The sequence below is a fragment of the Notolepis coatsorum genome (assembly GCF_963971535.1).
Source record: "Notolepis coatsorum genome assembly, chromosome: 13".
NCBI classification, from domain to species: Eukaryota; Metazoa; Chordata; class Actinopteri; order Aulopiformes; family Paralepididae; genus Notolepis; species Notolepis coatsorum.
Window position 1 is genome coordinate 37,021,989 of NC_140177.1, and position 13,671 is coordinate 37,035,659.

General features: G+C 46.6%; 1 protein-coding gene across 1 annotated transcript in view; it reads right to left on the reverse strand.

Annotated features, from left to right (window-relative positions):
* Window positions 1-13,671, reverse strand: part of tesk2 (testis associated actin remodelling kinase 2) — a gene marked incomplete at its 3' end in the record, with an annotated part of 150,954 nt that overhangs the window by 7,469 nt on the left and 129,814 nt on the right. Inside the window, exon 11 of the mRNA XM_084327638.1 lies at window positions 3,850-3,994. Coding sequence (XP_084183764.1) covers window positions 3,850-3,994 — 145 coding nt within the window. The remainder of the gene's footprint in view (window positions 1-3,849; window positions 3,995-13,671) is intronic.

The following is a 13,671-nucleotide window of genomic DNA, read 5'->3' on the forward strand; positions in this document are numbered from 1 at the left end:
TACACCCACTGCGCCTAAACAGTTATAACCATGACGTATATATCATGGCAGTTATGGTATACTGCACCTTGTGTATACTGCACCGTGTGTATACTGCACCGTGTGTATACTGCACCTTGTGTATACTGTTGACTTTTTACTCATATATATATATTCAGATTCAAATTCTTTATTGCCTATATCTATTGTAACGTATAATATAACCAATGTAATGTGTAATATAAGGCATACAACCTCTGATCTGCACCTTTGTTTACACTGTTTATTTTCCTCATATGTTTATATTCAGATCTTATTTTTTAGATCCAAGATTAAAGGCCATATTTACAGACAGACTCTGAATCTCTTGCGACCTAATTCTTCTGGTGTGGGTATGATGTGTAAACACATCCCTCCAGGGCCTGAGTGCCTCCACTTCACCCGTGGAAAGACACACAGAGGGACAACAGACATGACAGCAATGTTAATTTAGTCACTGCTATTCTCCTGTCATCCTCTCTCTAACGCTCTTCTCCTGTCATCCTCTCTCTAACGCTCTTCTCCTGTCATCCTCTCTCTAACGCTCTTCTCCTGTCATCCTCTCTCTAACGCTCTTCTCCTGTCATCCTCTCTCTAACGCTCTTCTCCTGTCATCCTCTCTCTAACGCTCTTCTCCTGTCATCCTCTCTCTAGCGCTCTTCTCCTGTCATCCTCTCTCTAACGCTCTTCTCCTGTCATCCTCTCTCTAACGCTCTTCTCCTGTCATCCTCTCTCTAACGCTCTTCTCCCGTCATCCTCTCTCTAACGCTCTTCTCCTGTCATCCTCTCTCTAACGCTCTTCTCCTGTCATCCTCTCTCTAACGCTCTTCTCCTGTCATCCTCTCTCTAACGCTCTTCTCCTGTCATCCCCTCTTTAACGCTCTTCTCCTGTCATCCCCTCTTTAACGCTCTTCTCCTGTCATCCCCTCTTGAAATATTGTATCGGTTACTAAATTGTAATGAACCAAAGGAGAATAGAAATTCTTTTATAAATAAATTTTTTTCACCATTATTTTGATGGTGAATAACACCATGCAAAAATTTACCAGACATGAAAAATTCATTCAGCACCTTCTTGATATCATGTGTACAACAAATCTAAGCACATTAATAAAGGGAAGATGATTAAACAGGAGATTATGTAGTGACGGTACTGAATTCTGCCATCCGGACCCATGCAATTTGAAATATGATTATAGAATATAAGGATCTATGGATCGGGCCAAATCTCCCCTTTCCAATGGCAGAGTTCAATCTGGATTTAGTATCACCAGGCGTGATTCACAAACCGTGAATGAAATCTACTGTAAGTGTAACCGGTGTCATATTGCTCTGCGTTGTGTTTCGATTTGACCCGTTAAGGGATCGCCCTGAGTGGGAGTTGAACCCTGGTCTCCCGCGCCGCGGGCGGCATCACAGACCACTAGACCAAGAGGTGAATTCACTTCTTGGTAATGTGTCTGGACGCCTCTGGGGAGTGAGTTTACTTGCAGTACCGCTTAACGTCCACAGCCACTTCACTACACTGTCCATCATGACTGTGGATAAGTTACATAAGTACAGTTACTTTTTTATAATGTAAACTTCTCCGCCATTTTTCATCAGATTGCAACGCCGTTTTTTGCTAGACGTTCACGGAAAGGTAGTTTGTTTTATGGCAATAACGTTCAGGTTAAACTGGGTACCCACTGCACCCACTGTGCCGTGAAGGAGGGAAGCACCCACTGTGTCGTAAAGCAGAGGAGCACCCACTGTGTCGTAAAGCAGAGGAGCACCCACTGTGCCGTGAAGGAGGGAAGCACCCACTGTGTCGTAAAGCAGAGGAGCACCCACTGTGTCGTAAAGCAGAGAAGCACCCACTGTGTCGTAAAGGAGGGAAGCACCCACTGTGTCGTAAAGCAGAGGAGCACCCACTGTGTCGTGAAGGAGAGCACCCACTGTGCCGTAGAGGAGAGGAGCACCCACTGTGTCGTGAAGGAGAGCACCCACTGTGCCGTGAAGGAGGGAAGCACCCACTGTGTCGTAAAGCAGAGGAGCACCCACTGTGTCGTGAAGGAGGGAAGCACCCACTGTGTCGTAAAGCAGAGGAGCACCCACTGTGTCGTGAAGGAGAGCACCCACTGTGTCGTGAAGGAGAGAAGCACCCACTGTGTCATAAAGGAGAGGAGCACCCACTGTGTCGTAAAGCAGAGAAGCACCCACTGTGTCGTAAAGCAGAGAAGCACCCACTGTGTCGTAAAGCAGAGGAGCACCCACTGTGTCGTAAAGCAGAGAAGCACCCACTGTGTCATAAAGGAGAGGAGCACCCACTGTGTCGTAAAGCAGAGAAGCACCCACTGTGCTGTAAAGCAGAGAAGCACCCACTGTGTCGTAAAGCAGAGGAGCACCCACTGTGTCGTGAAGGAGAGGAGCACCCACTGTGTCGTAAAGCAGAGGAGCACCCACTGTGTCATAAAGGAGAGGAGCACCCACTGTGTCGTGAAGGAGAGAAGCACCCACTGTGCTGTAAAGCAGAGAAGCACCCACTGTGTCGTGAAGGAGAGAAGCACCCACTGTGCTGTAAAGCAGAGAAGCACCCACTGTGTCATAAAGGAGAGGAGCACCCACTGTGCTGAAGGAGAGGAGCACCCACTGTGTCGTGAAGGAGAGGAGCACCCACTGTGTCGTGAAGGAGAGGAGCACCCACTGTGTCGTAAAGGAGAGAAGCACCCACTGTGTCGTGAAGCAGAGGAGCACCCACTGTGCCGTGAAGGAGAGAAGCACCCACTGTGTCGTGAAGGAGGAGGAGATCTGGTTCTGACTGACTGCTTCACTGTCTATACTGTTTTGATGGATGACTGACATACTGACTGAGTGGGCTGTAGGAGAGGAGGGTGGCCCGAGGACACGTGGGGTCACGGTGGGGTCACTTGGTCATGTGATAAATTACTGGCTGGACGGCTAACAAGCCTGGACAGGATTCCCAGGTCCCTGACTGACTGACTGACTGACTGACTGACTGGCTGGCTGGCTGCATAAGGAACCCATGCCATCATGGTTTCCATGGACACAGTTCATAGACAAGGCTGCACAGATGCAGTGCAATTCAATTATTTAACCTTTTTCAATACATTTTCTGGTTCTTATTTAAAAATACGATATGATTTATTCAATATGTTAAAGGAACACACCAACATTATGGGAAATGCACTTACGGTCTTCTCCAGAAGATAGATACCAATTATCGTTGTGTATATTGTGTGTTTTACCTTTAGAGACGGTCTTCTTATCGCTGTGTATATTGTGTGTATTACCTTTAGAGAGGGTCTTCTTATCGTTGTGTATATTGTGTGTATTACCTTTTGAGACAGTCTTCTTATCGTTGTGTATATTGTGTGTATTACCTTTAGAGACAGTCTTCTTATCATTGTGTATATTGTGTGTATTACCTTTAGAGACGGTCTTCTTATCGTCGTGTATATTGTGTGTATTACCTTTAGAGACAGTCTTCTTATCGTTGTGTATATTGTGTGTATTACCTTTAGAGACAGTCTTCTTATCGTTGTGTATATTGTGTGTATTACCTTTAGAGACATCTTCTTATCGTTGTGTATATTGTGTGTATTACCTTTAGAGACGGTCTTCTTATCGTTGTGTATATTGTGTGTATTACCTTTAGAGACGGTCTTCTTATCGTTGTGTATATTGTGTGTATTACCTTTAGAGACAGTCTTCTTATCGTTGTGTATATTGTGTGTATTACCTTTAGAGACATCTTCTTATCGTTGTGTATATTGTGTGTATTACCTTTAGAGACGGTCTTCTTATCGTTGTGTATATTGTGTGTATTACCTTTAGAGACGGTCTTCTTATCGTTGTCTACGCTGAGAGGGAGACGCTCTCTGTCCATCTCGTCTGCCTTGAGACGGACGAGGACCAGGATGTCCTCCAGACGTCTCACGATGTCCGGGAAAGACGGACGCAGCTTGGGATCCATCTGGTGGAGCACAGGGACATAGAGAGAGAGTGAGAGTGAGAGAGAGAGTGAGAGTGAGAGTGAGAGTGAGTGAGAGTGAGCGAGAGTGAGAGAGAGCGAGAGAGGAGGAACAAGAGGTAGAATTTTACACAGGCCGATTTAAATGTGTCTTTGTGCATAGGGAGGATGGGAGGAGGGAAGATGGGAGGAGGGAAGATGGGATGAGGAGGGAAGATGGGATGAGGAGGGAAGATGGTATGAGGAGGGAGGAGGGGATGAGGAGGGGAGAGGGGATGAGGAGGGGATGAGGAGGGAAGAGGGGATGAGGGGGGAAGAGGGGAGAGGGGATGAGGAGCGAAGAGGGGAGGAGGAGGGGAGGGGGGGTGAGGAGGGAAGAGGGGATGAGGAGGGGAGGAGGAGGGAAGAGGAGCAGATGGAACAGGGATGAGTACAGGGATGAGGGGTGCTCAGCCTGCTGTCTCTGTCATATGTTTGTGTCTAATGTGCAGCGTTAAGTCATATGACTGGCAACTGAACTGTGGCGTTACTTTGGCAAGTTCAAGTTTCTTTATTATTTATTAGTTGTCATACAGAAGTACAGAATACTTTTATACAAAATGCTTCTTTCTGTTTCGCTCCAGAGACTGTGCTAGGCAAAAATAGATAAGTATAAAATAAGTATAGCAAGTGTAACTGAGGGGTACAATTCCCTGACTGTATTACTAGATATGATACTTACTACCACTACCTTTGTACTTAATATTCGGCCACCCAGTACACGGCATAAATATATTATCATGAACACTCTCACGTAGATGAAACGGATCCAACACCAATGTACGAATTAGAAACAGGTCTTTATTTCCTACACAGCGATGGTGTGTAGAATAAACACTTAATCACTTAATTACATTTATGAATTGAAATAGTATGCACTTTTATGGCAAGGAGTATTCGTCGGTATATCAATAGATAATGTCCAATCTCTGAAGGCGCAGGTGGTAAATATACGACCTGGAATAGTTAAGGAATAACAGCAATGATACTTTAATGATTATAGGCTGGATACACTAGAGGGGGTTAATCCGGTCGCTTGTAAGCCGACAGGAGTAGGAGGGGGGGGGGGGGGGTAGAATCCAGCTGCCTCGTCCGGCCAAGGGTATCCCAGGTGAACCCACTGTAGTGCCGTTCAATGCGCCGGCGATCCTTGGACCACAGATGAAAGCAGGTGGACTCTTTGTGGGCCGGCTCTCTCCGGTCCACGGGGGAGAGATGTGGAGAGACCTCGTCTTGCAGAGCGTCTCCTCACCTTGCGTCCTCTCCAGGGGGGGGGGGGGTGCCAACACACGGTAGTGTCGGGGGTCTTTATCCATAGAATAATCAAAGTATCCAAAGCATAATCCGTGCCTGGGAAGGCGGGCTGTCGTCGGTAGAATAATCCGGTATACAGGTCCACTCGCTCGTCGGCTCTGGGGCTCCTCGGGTGCAGCTTCACATAGGGTCAACCACCCTGGGTAAGCAGCCAGTTCTCTGCCCGAAACGATGGGGTACTGACTACGGTAGTATTCTCACCGCACGAAGCACTATATATTAACAGACTATTATTAGCTTAATAGACTACGTCCAACTCGACGATATAGTGCCAAATATGACTATTCAAATATTAATATACACGATGTCTCAATACCGATGGTAGGCCGAACTTGGCCTTACTCCCACACGTGGCATCGCGGGGAGGCTTTACGTCTGTGACTCTATTGGAGGGTAAGAAACTGGACTGAAAAGAAAGTCCTACTTTAGTAGCGCAGTATATATACGCACTATGAACAAATAGTCCCATTAGTGGTGCGGTAGCCAAATTCCTACGCGGAACTAGGACTTGTTCGTACATGTCGAGCGGTACGTTTGAACTGGGTCTGAGGGGTATGGCAGCCTGGCACCAAGGTCTCGACCAATAGTAGAATGGAGACTATTATGGGATGTTCAGTAGGTTAGAATGGATATTCAATGCATATTGTACAAGGAATATACAAGGGATATCAGGGAATATTAGAGAATATACAAATACAATTAAATATATATATATAAATAAATATATATATTCGGTTTAATCTGGCCCTTCACAACAGCAAGTATAAAATAGAAGTCAAGTACGTAGACAAAAATGTTCAGTATATACATATATACAATGCTCAATGTAGAGTAGAAGTAACTGAGTTACCATACAATATACTATACAGTGCAAAGGATGAGGTACAATTTAGGTACAATTTACAGTAAGGTGTAATGAGGTATGGGTTGTAGTGCAAATTCTTTACCAATAAATATAAAGTGTGCTTAGGTGTTCTAAATTGGTTAAAGTGGGTGCTGCAGTGAGTTGTATGTTTAAAGTGAGTGTGTGCGTGTGGATGTGTGTGCTGTGAGCTGTGAGTGCATTTGATGGTTGTTACATATTGTTATTGTTTGTTGAGCATCCTGATGGCCTGGGGATATCGCTTGCCTGACCGCAGCAATTCAAAGAGGCAGTTGTTTGGGTGGCTCGAGTCTTTGATAATTCTCTTAGCCTTGCCCATGCACCGCTTGTTGTAAATGCCCTGGAGAGTGGGAAGCTCCCCTCCAATTGTGCGTTCGGCTGAACGGGCCACTATCTGTAGTCTGCTACGGTCTTGTGCGGTGCTATTCCCAAACCAGGAGGTGATATTGCCAGTCAGGATGCTCTCTATTGTGCATGAGTAGAAGTTCTTAAGGATCTTCTGACTGACTTGGAACTTCCTTAGGCGCCTGAGGAAGTAGAGGCGTTGCCGTGCCTTCTTCACAACACTGTCAATGTGTGTGGTCCATGTCAAGTCCTCGGATATGTGGACTCCGAGGTACTTAAAACAGTTCACTCTCTCAACCGGTGCCCCGTCGATGCTGAGGGGGCTGTAGTCCCTGACCCCCGACCTCCTAAAGTCCACAATCATCTCCTTTGTTTTGCTGACGTTCAGGGAGAGGCTGTTCTCTTGACACCATCCCGCTAGAACCTTGACCTCCTCCAGGTAGGCCCTCTCGTTGTTTGCAGAGATCAGGCCCACCACTACTGTGTCGTCAGCAAATTTGATGATTGTGTTGTTGTTCCGCTGTGCCACACAGTCATGTGTGTACAGGGAGTATAGGAGGGGACTCAGAACACAGCCCTGGGGGGCCCCTATGTTGAGAGTGATGGATGAGGAGGTGCAGTTGCCTGCTCTCACCACCTGGGGTCTGCCCGTCAGGAAGTCCAAGACCCACTGGCAGAGGTCATAGTTCAAGCCCAGGTCCCTGAGCTTGGCTATGAGTTTGGAGGGCACTATGGTATTGAATGCTGAGCTGTAGTCGATGAACAGCATTCTCACATAGTTCCCCTGCCTCTTGTCCAGGTGTGATGCTGCTGTGTGCAGCACATGGGCTATGGCGTCCTCCGTGGACCTGTTGGGGCGGTATGCAAATTGCAGGGGGTCCAGGTTGATGGGGAGGGAGGAGCAGATGTAGCCCTTTACTAGTGGTTGGAAGGTAGAGAAGACAGAGCAGACTGAGAGCAGACTGAGGCAGGTAGAGCAGACTGAGGAAGGTAGAGCAGACTGAGGAAGGTAGAGCAGACTGAGGAAGGTAGAGCAGACTGAGGAAGGTAGAGCAGACTGAGGAAGGTAGAGCAGACTGAGGAAGGTAGAGCAGACTGAGAGCAGACTGAGAGCAGACTGAGGAAGGTAGAGCAGACTGAGAGCAGACTGAGAGCAGACTGAGGAAGGTAGAGCAGACTGAGGAAGTAGAGCAGACTGAGAGCAGACTGAGGAAGGTAGAGCAGACTGAGGAAGTAGAGCAGACTGAGTGCAGCCTGAGGAAGTAGAACAGACTGAGAGCAGACTGAGGAAGTAGAGCAGACTGAGGAAGTAGAGCAGACTGAGAGCAGACTGAGGAAGTAGAGCAGACTGAGGAAGGTAGAGCAGACTGAGGAAGGTAGAGCAGACTGAGGAAGGTAGAGCAGACTGAGAGCAGACTGAGGAAGTAGAGCAGACTGAGAGCAGACTGAGGAAGTAGGGCAGACTGAGGAAGTAGAGCAGACTGAGGAAGTAGAGCCTAAAAGGAAGCAGACTGAACCAGATCACTCAACTATTCACATCATGTCTCCAGATTCTCAAGCTATGACATAATTATCTCCATAAGAGGACAGAGACCAATAAAGGGATAGTTCACACTTTTGGAACCCTAGTCCAATCAGTAGAGTTCTTTCTCAGCTCGATCCATGTTGTTCTTCAGACTGGATATACCCACAATTCTGGTTTGAATTATAAACTAATTCAAAGCCAGTGGGGATGAGCTCCTGTCTGTACAGGCCTGCCTGAAACTGACTGAAACCTACTCCATGCAGTGTTTCAGTCAGCGTGTGCAGACCGGAGCTTGAGCCCCTTGACTTTGCATTAGTTTGTGGCTAACTAAGCAGAGCTGCCAGCGATCAGTTATGAAGATTGATTGATTGATTGAATTGATTGATTGATTGATTGAAACGTTTATTAACAGATTGCAGAATGGGTACAGTACAGTACAGCTCAATACATACAATTGTTAAGAGGATGCAGACCTGAGAAAGACTTTCGTCTTGTTTCCATCAGGGTCCCCCATTTTCAATTCATCATATGACACACACGACATACAGATAGACAGTACCGCTACATCTATACATTCATGACATACCAGATTTGCAAATACAGTACTGTTTGTGATACTAAGAAAATCCAGAAAAAGAGTGTATATACATTTGACATAGAAACTGTACATTGGAGGAGGTTGGGTAGGTGGGGTGGGGTTGGGTGGGGCTGTACATTGGAGGTGGGGGGGGGGTGGGTAGGGGGGGGGCACTGTACATTGGAATACTGACAAAGCCATGCTTGGTCTTTATTGTACAACTGGGTTAGGACATTTGTAGAGGCCAGTTTCGAATTGCAATCTCCCGTAGGTGTTCTTTGAGAATGTTTTTGAAGGTGGGTAGTGATTGACATTCCTTTACAGCTTTGTAAGTAAAAGTACAGCATGGATTGTGCTGAGAAAGGACTCTATCGATCGCCAACGATCATTGGTAAGTAAGAAATAGGGCTAGGGTTCTAAAACTCTGAACTATCCCTTTAATATGTTTTACTAGAGCCTGACCCAATGATCTGGCCCGTCACAGACCTATCACTGTCGGACGATTTCCTTTTTACAGAACATAAAGCAGAGGAAAACGCTTGTGGTCATTTAGAAATTATGTCATCACAGCAGAGAGCACTCCAACTCCACTGTTTAAATAGAACTCAGTCATAATACTCATTGTTTACAAATCTCACAGCTAGCTTGATAAGAGTAGAGAATAATAAGTTAGTAGAGAGGACATCAGACGTCTAGCTTGATAGAGTAGAGAATACATGGTTTAAAATTAGTAGAGAGGACATCAGACTTCACTCATTACGTTGTTTTTATTTTAATATATCTACCTATTACCTAAATTAATTGATTGATTTTATTCCCGTATCATGCACACAAAGTGCCCAACCCTCATGGGTTTATAAGACACCAAAAATACTGTTGCAGTGTTTCATTATTACATTACACATTACATTTCATTATTTAAATACAGATGACATCTGTCTTCTCTCCCATGCTTGACAAATCAAATCTGCTACAAAAAAGTTCCCTTCCTGAAGCACAAATAGACATTTTACTAAAAGGTACTTCCCTTACGTCCTCGTAGACAGGACAGTAAAACACAAAGTGAACCTCATTCTCAGTTTCACCTACAGTAGCTCACACACTGTCCTCCTCTGGGGTGGCATTAAACCTGCCGGTCTCTAGGACTAGTGGTGATGTCTCTAGGACTAGTGGTAATGTCTCTAGGACTAGTGGTGATGTCTCTAGGACTAGTGGTAATGTCTCTAGGACTAGTGGTGATGTCTCTAGGACTAGTGGTGATGTCTCTAGGGCTAGTGGTGATGTCTCTAGGACTAGTGGTGATGTCTCTAGGGCTAGTGGTGATGTCTCTAGGGCTAGTGGTGATGTCTTTAGGGCTAGTGGTGATGTCTCTAGGGCTAGTGGTGATGTCTCTAGGGCTAGTGGTGATGTCTCTAGGACTAGTGGTGATGTCTCTAGGGCTAGTGGTGATGTCTCTAGGGCTAGTGGTGATGTCTCTAGGGCTAGTGGTGATGTCTCTAGGACTAGTGGTGATGTCTCTAGGGCTAGTGGTGATGTCTCTAGGACTAGTGGTGATGTCTCTAGGGCTAGTGGTGATGTCTTTAGGGCTAGTGGTGATGTCTCTAGGGCTAGTGGTGATGTCTCTAGGGCTAGTGGTGATGTCTCTAGGGCTAGTGGTGATGTCTCTAGGGCTAGTGGTGATGTCTAGGGCTTTCTTTCTACCCATTTTGTTGGTGTTTTACTATTCTAGTTTAAAAATGTGTATATCACTTGTTTAGAATGTTGAGATCACTTGTTGACGGCCTATGCCCCAGAAGGGGTAGCAGGCATAAGTAAGTAAGTAATATAGCTTCCAATTGAAGTGTTATGTAACCTATAATGCAGGAGCTTGATAGAGTAATTAGCACAGCCTCCTTTAGAATATAGCTCAGTTCATTCATTTGTTTGTATGCCCTGAAGAAGGCCGATAGAGAGGCCAAAACATGTTGGTTGTTTTTTTATTGTTCTAATATGAACCAAGCAATCAGAATATTTGACTCCCTAATATCGGTATTGGCCCCAAAAGTCCAGTATGGGTCGGGCTCTGTCTTTTACTGTGACGTGGCAAGAATAAACATAACATAATGCAAGGACAAAATAAATTACAATATGTTGACGGAGTCTAGCTCTCTGGCGGTGGTTTCATGTCAAGTCAAGCGTTCCTTATTAACCTCCTCAGGGGAGTTCAGGTGTCATGGCAGCACGGGGGAGGGGGGGTAGAGGGCGGAGGGGGGAAGGGGGAGGTAAGTGTGGAAAATGTCCTGTGAAAATATGTCCCTCTTATTTTCATCTGGTTACCAGGTAACGTACGTCCACTAAAAATGGTTGTTTTTGCCACTGAAATCTAGCGCAAACAGTTCTCGTTCTGAAATCCTTTGAGGCGTGTGTGTGTTTGACTTGCGATGCAGCTGGATTCAAGAGATGTGTGTGTGTGTGTGTGTGTGTGTGTGTGAGAACCAGGAAACAAACGAGGACTGGAATAACGTTTGTTGCGTTTGAATACAGCGTTATCTAAGAGTTGTGTTTGAATACAGCGTTATCTAAGAGATTAAAACAATGGTGTTTACAAACTGTGTCAACAACACGTCGCCTACTTCGGGTAACATCATAAACTATTGATAAGGACCGACTAGCTGCTGTGCCAAATGGACCCAAACGCCCGAGCCATCCTGGCTGCACCAAAACACTCCTTCCTCGAGAGATCTGCCGTTCAGTGAGTGGAGAGAGCTGCTGCAGTGCGAGATCTAGTGGCTGAATGTTATCTATAGCACTTTTAAAATCACAACAACAACAACAACAACAACAAAGAATATGAAACTAAAAAGCATGCACTGGTGAACACTGACAGTCTCACACATTAGTCTTTGACACGCTGACAGATCTATCTATCTATCTATCGATCTATCTATCTATCTATCTATCTATCTATCTATCTATCTATCTATCTATCTATCTATCTATCTATCTATCTATCTATCTATCTATCTATCTAGCGCGTGCACACAGGAATGCGCTGCACTCGACTGATGCGCCAACTCGCAGTACCCACCTGGCTACTTTGCATATCAATAGTGCCGGTCGTCAGGTGTTACATTCCATTCGTAGAGGCAATTAGGCACTGTTTTTAGTCTGTCCTTATGCGAGGGAACATTTATGCACATGCGCGGGAGCGCGCGCACGCAACAGGGAGCGCGCATGCACGACACGTGGCGTCATTAGCGTGGGTGCAACCAGTGTTGATATGAGCATCGCAACACTGATGAACAGACGGGAGCTTCTTGAGGCGAACTGCTGAACAGCTAACTGGACCCCACCAGTCTGTGTGGCATTTTGTCTTAGGGACTCACTGGCTCGAGAATATATTCTGTTCTAATTAAACTATAAAAGAAATCCACATCTGAATAGAACTAAATGATTTGTCGCGACAGATACCCCTCATTTAAATGAAGATGAAACTATGACTCACAGCCAGTGTTGCATTGCTCATATCAACACTGGTTGCACGCACGCTAATGACGCCACGTGCACGCACGCTCCCGGGCGCGCGCTCCCGCGCATGCGCATAAATGTTCCCTTGCATAAGGACAGACAAAAAACAGTGCCTAATTGCCTCTACAAATGGAATGTAACACCTGACGACCGCCGCTATTGATATGCAAAGTAGCCAAGTGGGTACTGCGAGTTGGCGCATCAGTCGAGTGCAGCGCATTCCTGTGTGCATGTGCGTGCACGTGCTTCTGCTCACAACTTTGGTTGCACGGCGTGCAACCCCGTCCCATGAGCAACACATCACTGCTCACAGCGTCACAGGTCCTGAGAGCAGCTGAAAGGAAGTATAGAAAGTCACGCCTCACTGCTGACATCGACACATATCACAACCTCTTGTTAACATTATCCAAAACCATTACTAATGCCAAAGCTTCTTTCTTTCACCATAGGATCGAGGCCTCTGCCAAGAATCTTCGCAAACTGCATGCTACCATGTCCTCCCTCCTCACTCCCCCCCCACCCCCCCCTCCCTCATCTTTCTCTGCCGAAGACTTTGCGATCTTCTTTGAGGAAAAAGTGGAGAACATCCGCAGCTCCTTCTCCCAACCCCCACCCATTCCAAATGCTGAATCGAGAACCTCATCCTTCACTCTGTCATCTTTCTCTCCCATTACAGAAGCCGAGACCCTGACACTGGTAACGTCGAACCGTCCGACTACATGCCAGCTGGACCGGCTACCTTCCCCACTCCTCCAGACCATAGCACCAGACATCCTCCCATTCCTAACTGCAACCATCAACTCCTCACTCAACTCGGGGGTGGTCCCCACCTCCCTAAAACAAGCCAGAGTCACGCCCCTCATAAAAAAACCATCCCTGAACCCTACCGTCATAGGCAACTACCGTCCTGTCTCTCTTCTCTCCTTCCTTTCTAAAACACTTGAACGTGCTGTATCCAACCAACTTACTGCTTATCTCTTACAGAATGACCTCCTAGACCCTAATCAGTCAGGCTTCAGGACTGGTCACTCCACAGAGACAGCCCTCATTGCGGTCACAGAGGCACTTCACTTAGCAAAAGCGAAAGGCCTCTCCTCTGTCCTGATTCTCCTAGATCTATCTGCAGCCTTCGACACAGTCAACCACCAGATCCTCCTCGCGGCCCTCGCAGGAATGGGAGTGGCTGGCTCTGCGCTGACATGGTTGTCATCATACCTCAATGACCGCTCCTACCAAGTGTCATGGAGAGGGACCCTGTCGGCCACCCGCCCCCTGCGGACGGGTGTCCCCCAGGGCTCGGTTTTAGGACCCCTTCTCTTCTCCCTCTACACTAAATCACTGGGTAACATTATCACGTCTCATGGCTTCTCCTACCACTGTTATGCCGACGATACTCAACTCTTCCTCTCCTTCCCTCCCTCAGATATCCACGTCTCTGAGCGGATCTCGGCCTGTCTGTCCGACATCTCCGCCTGGATGACGACCAACCA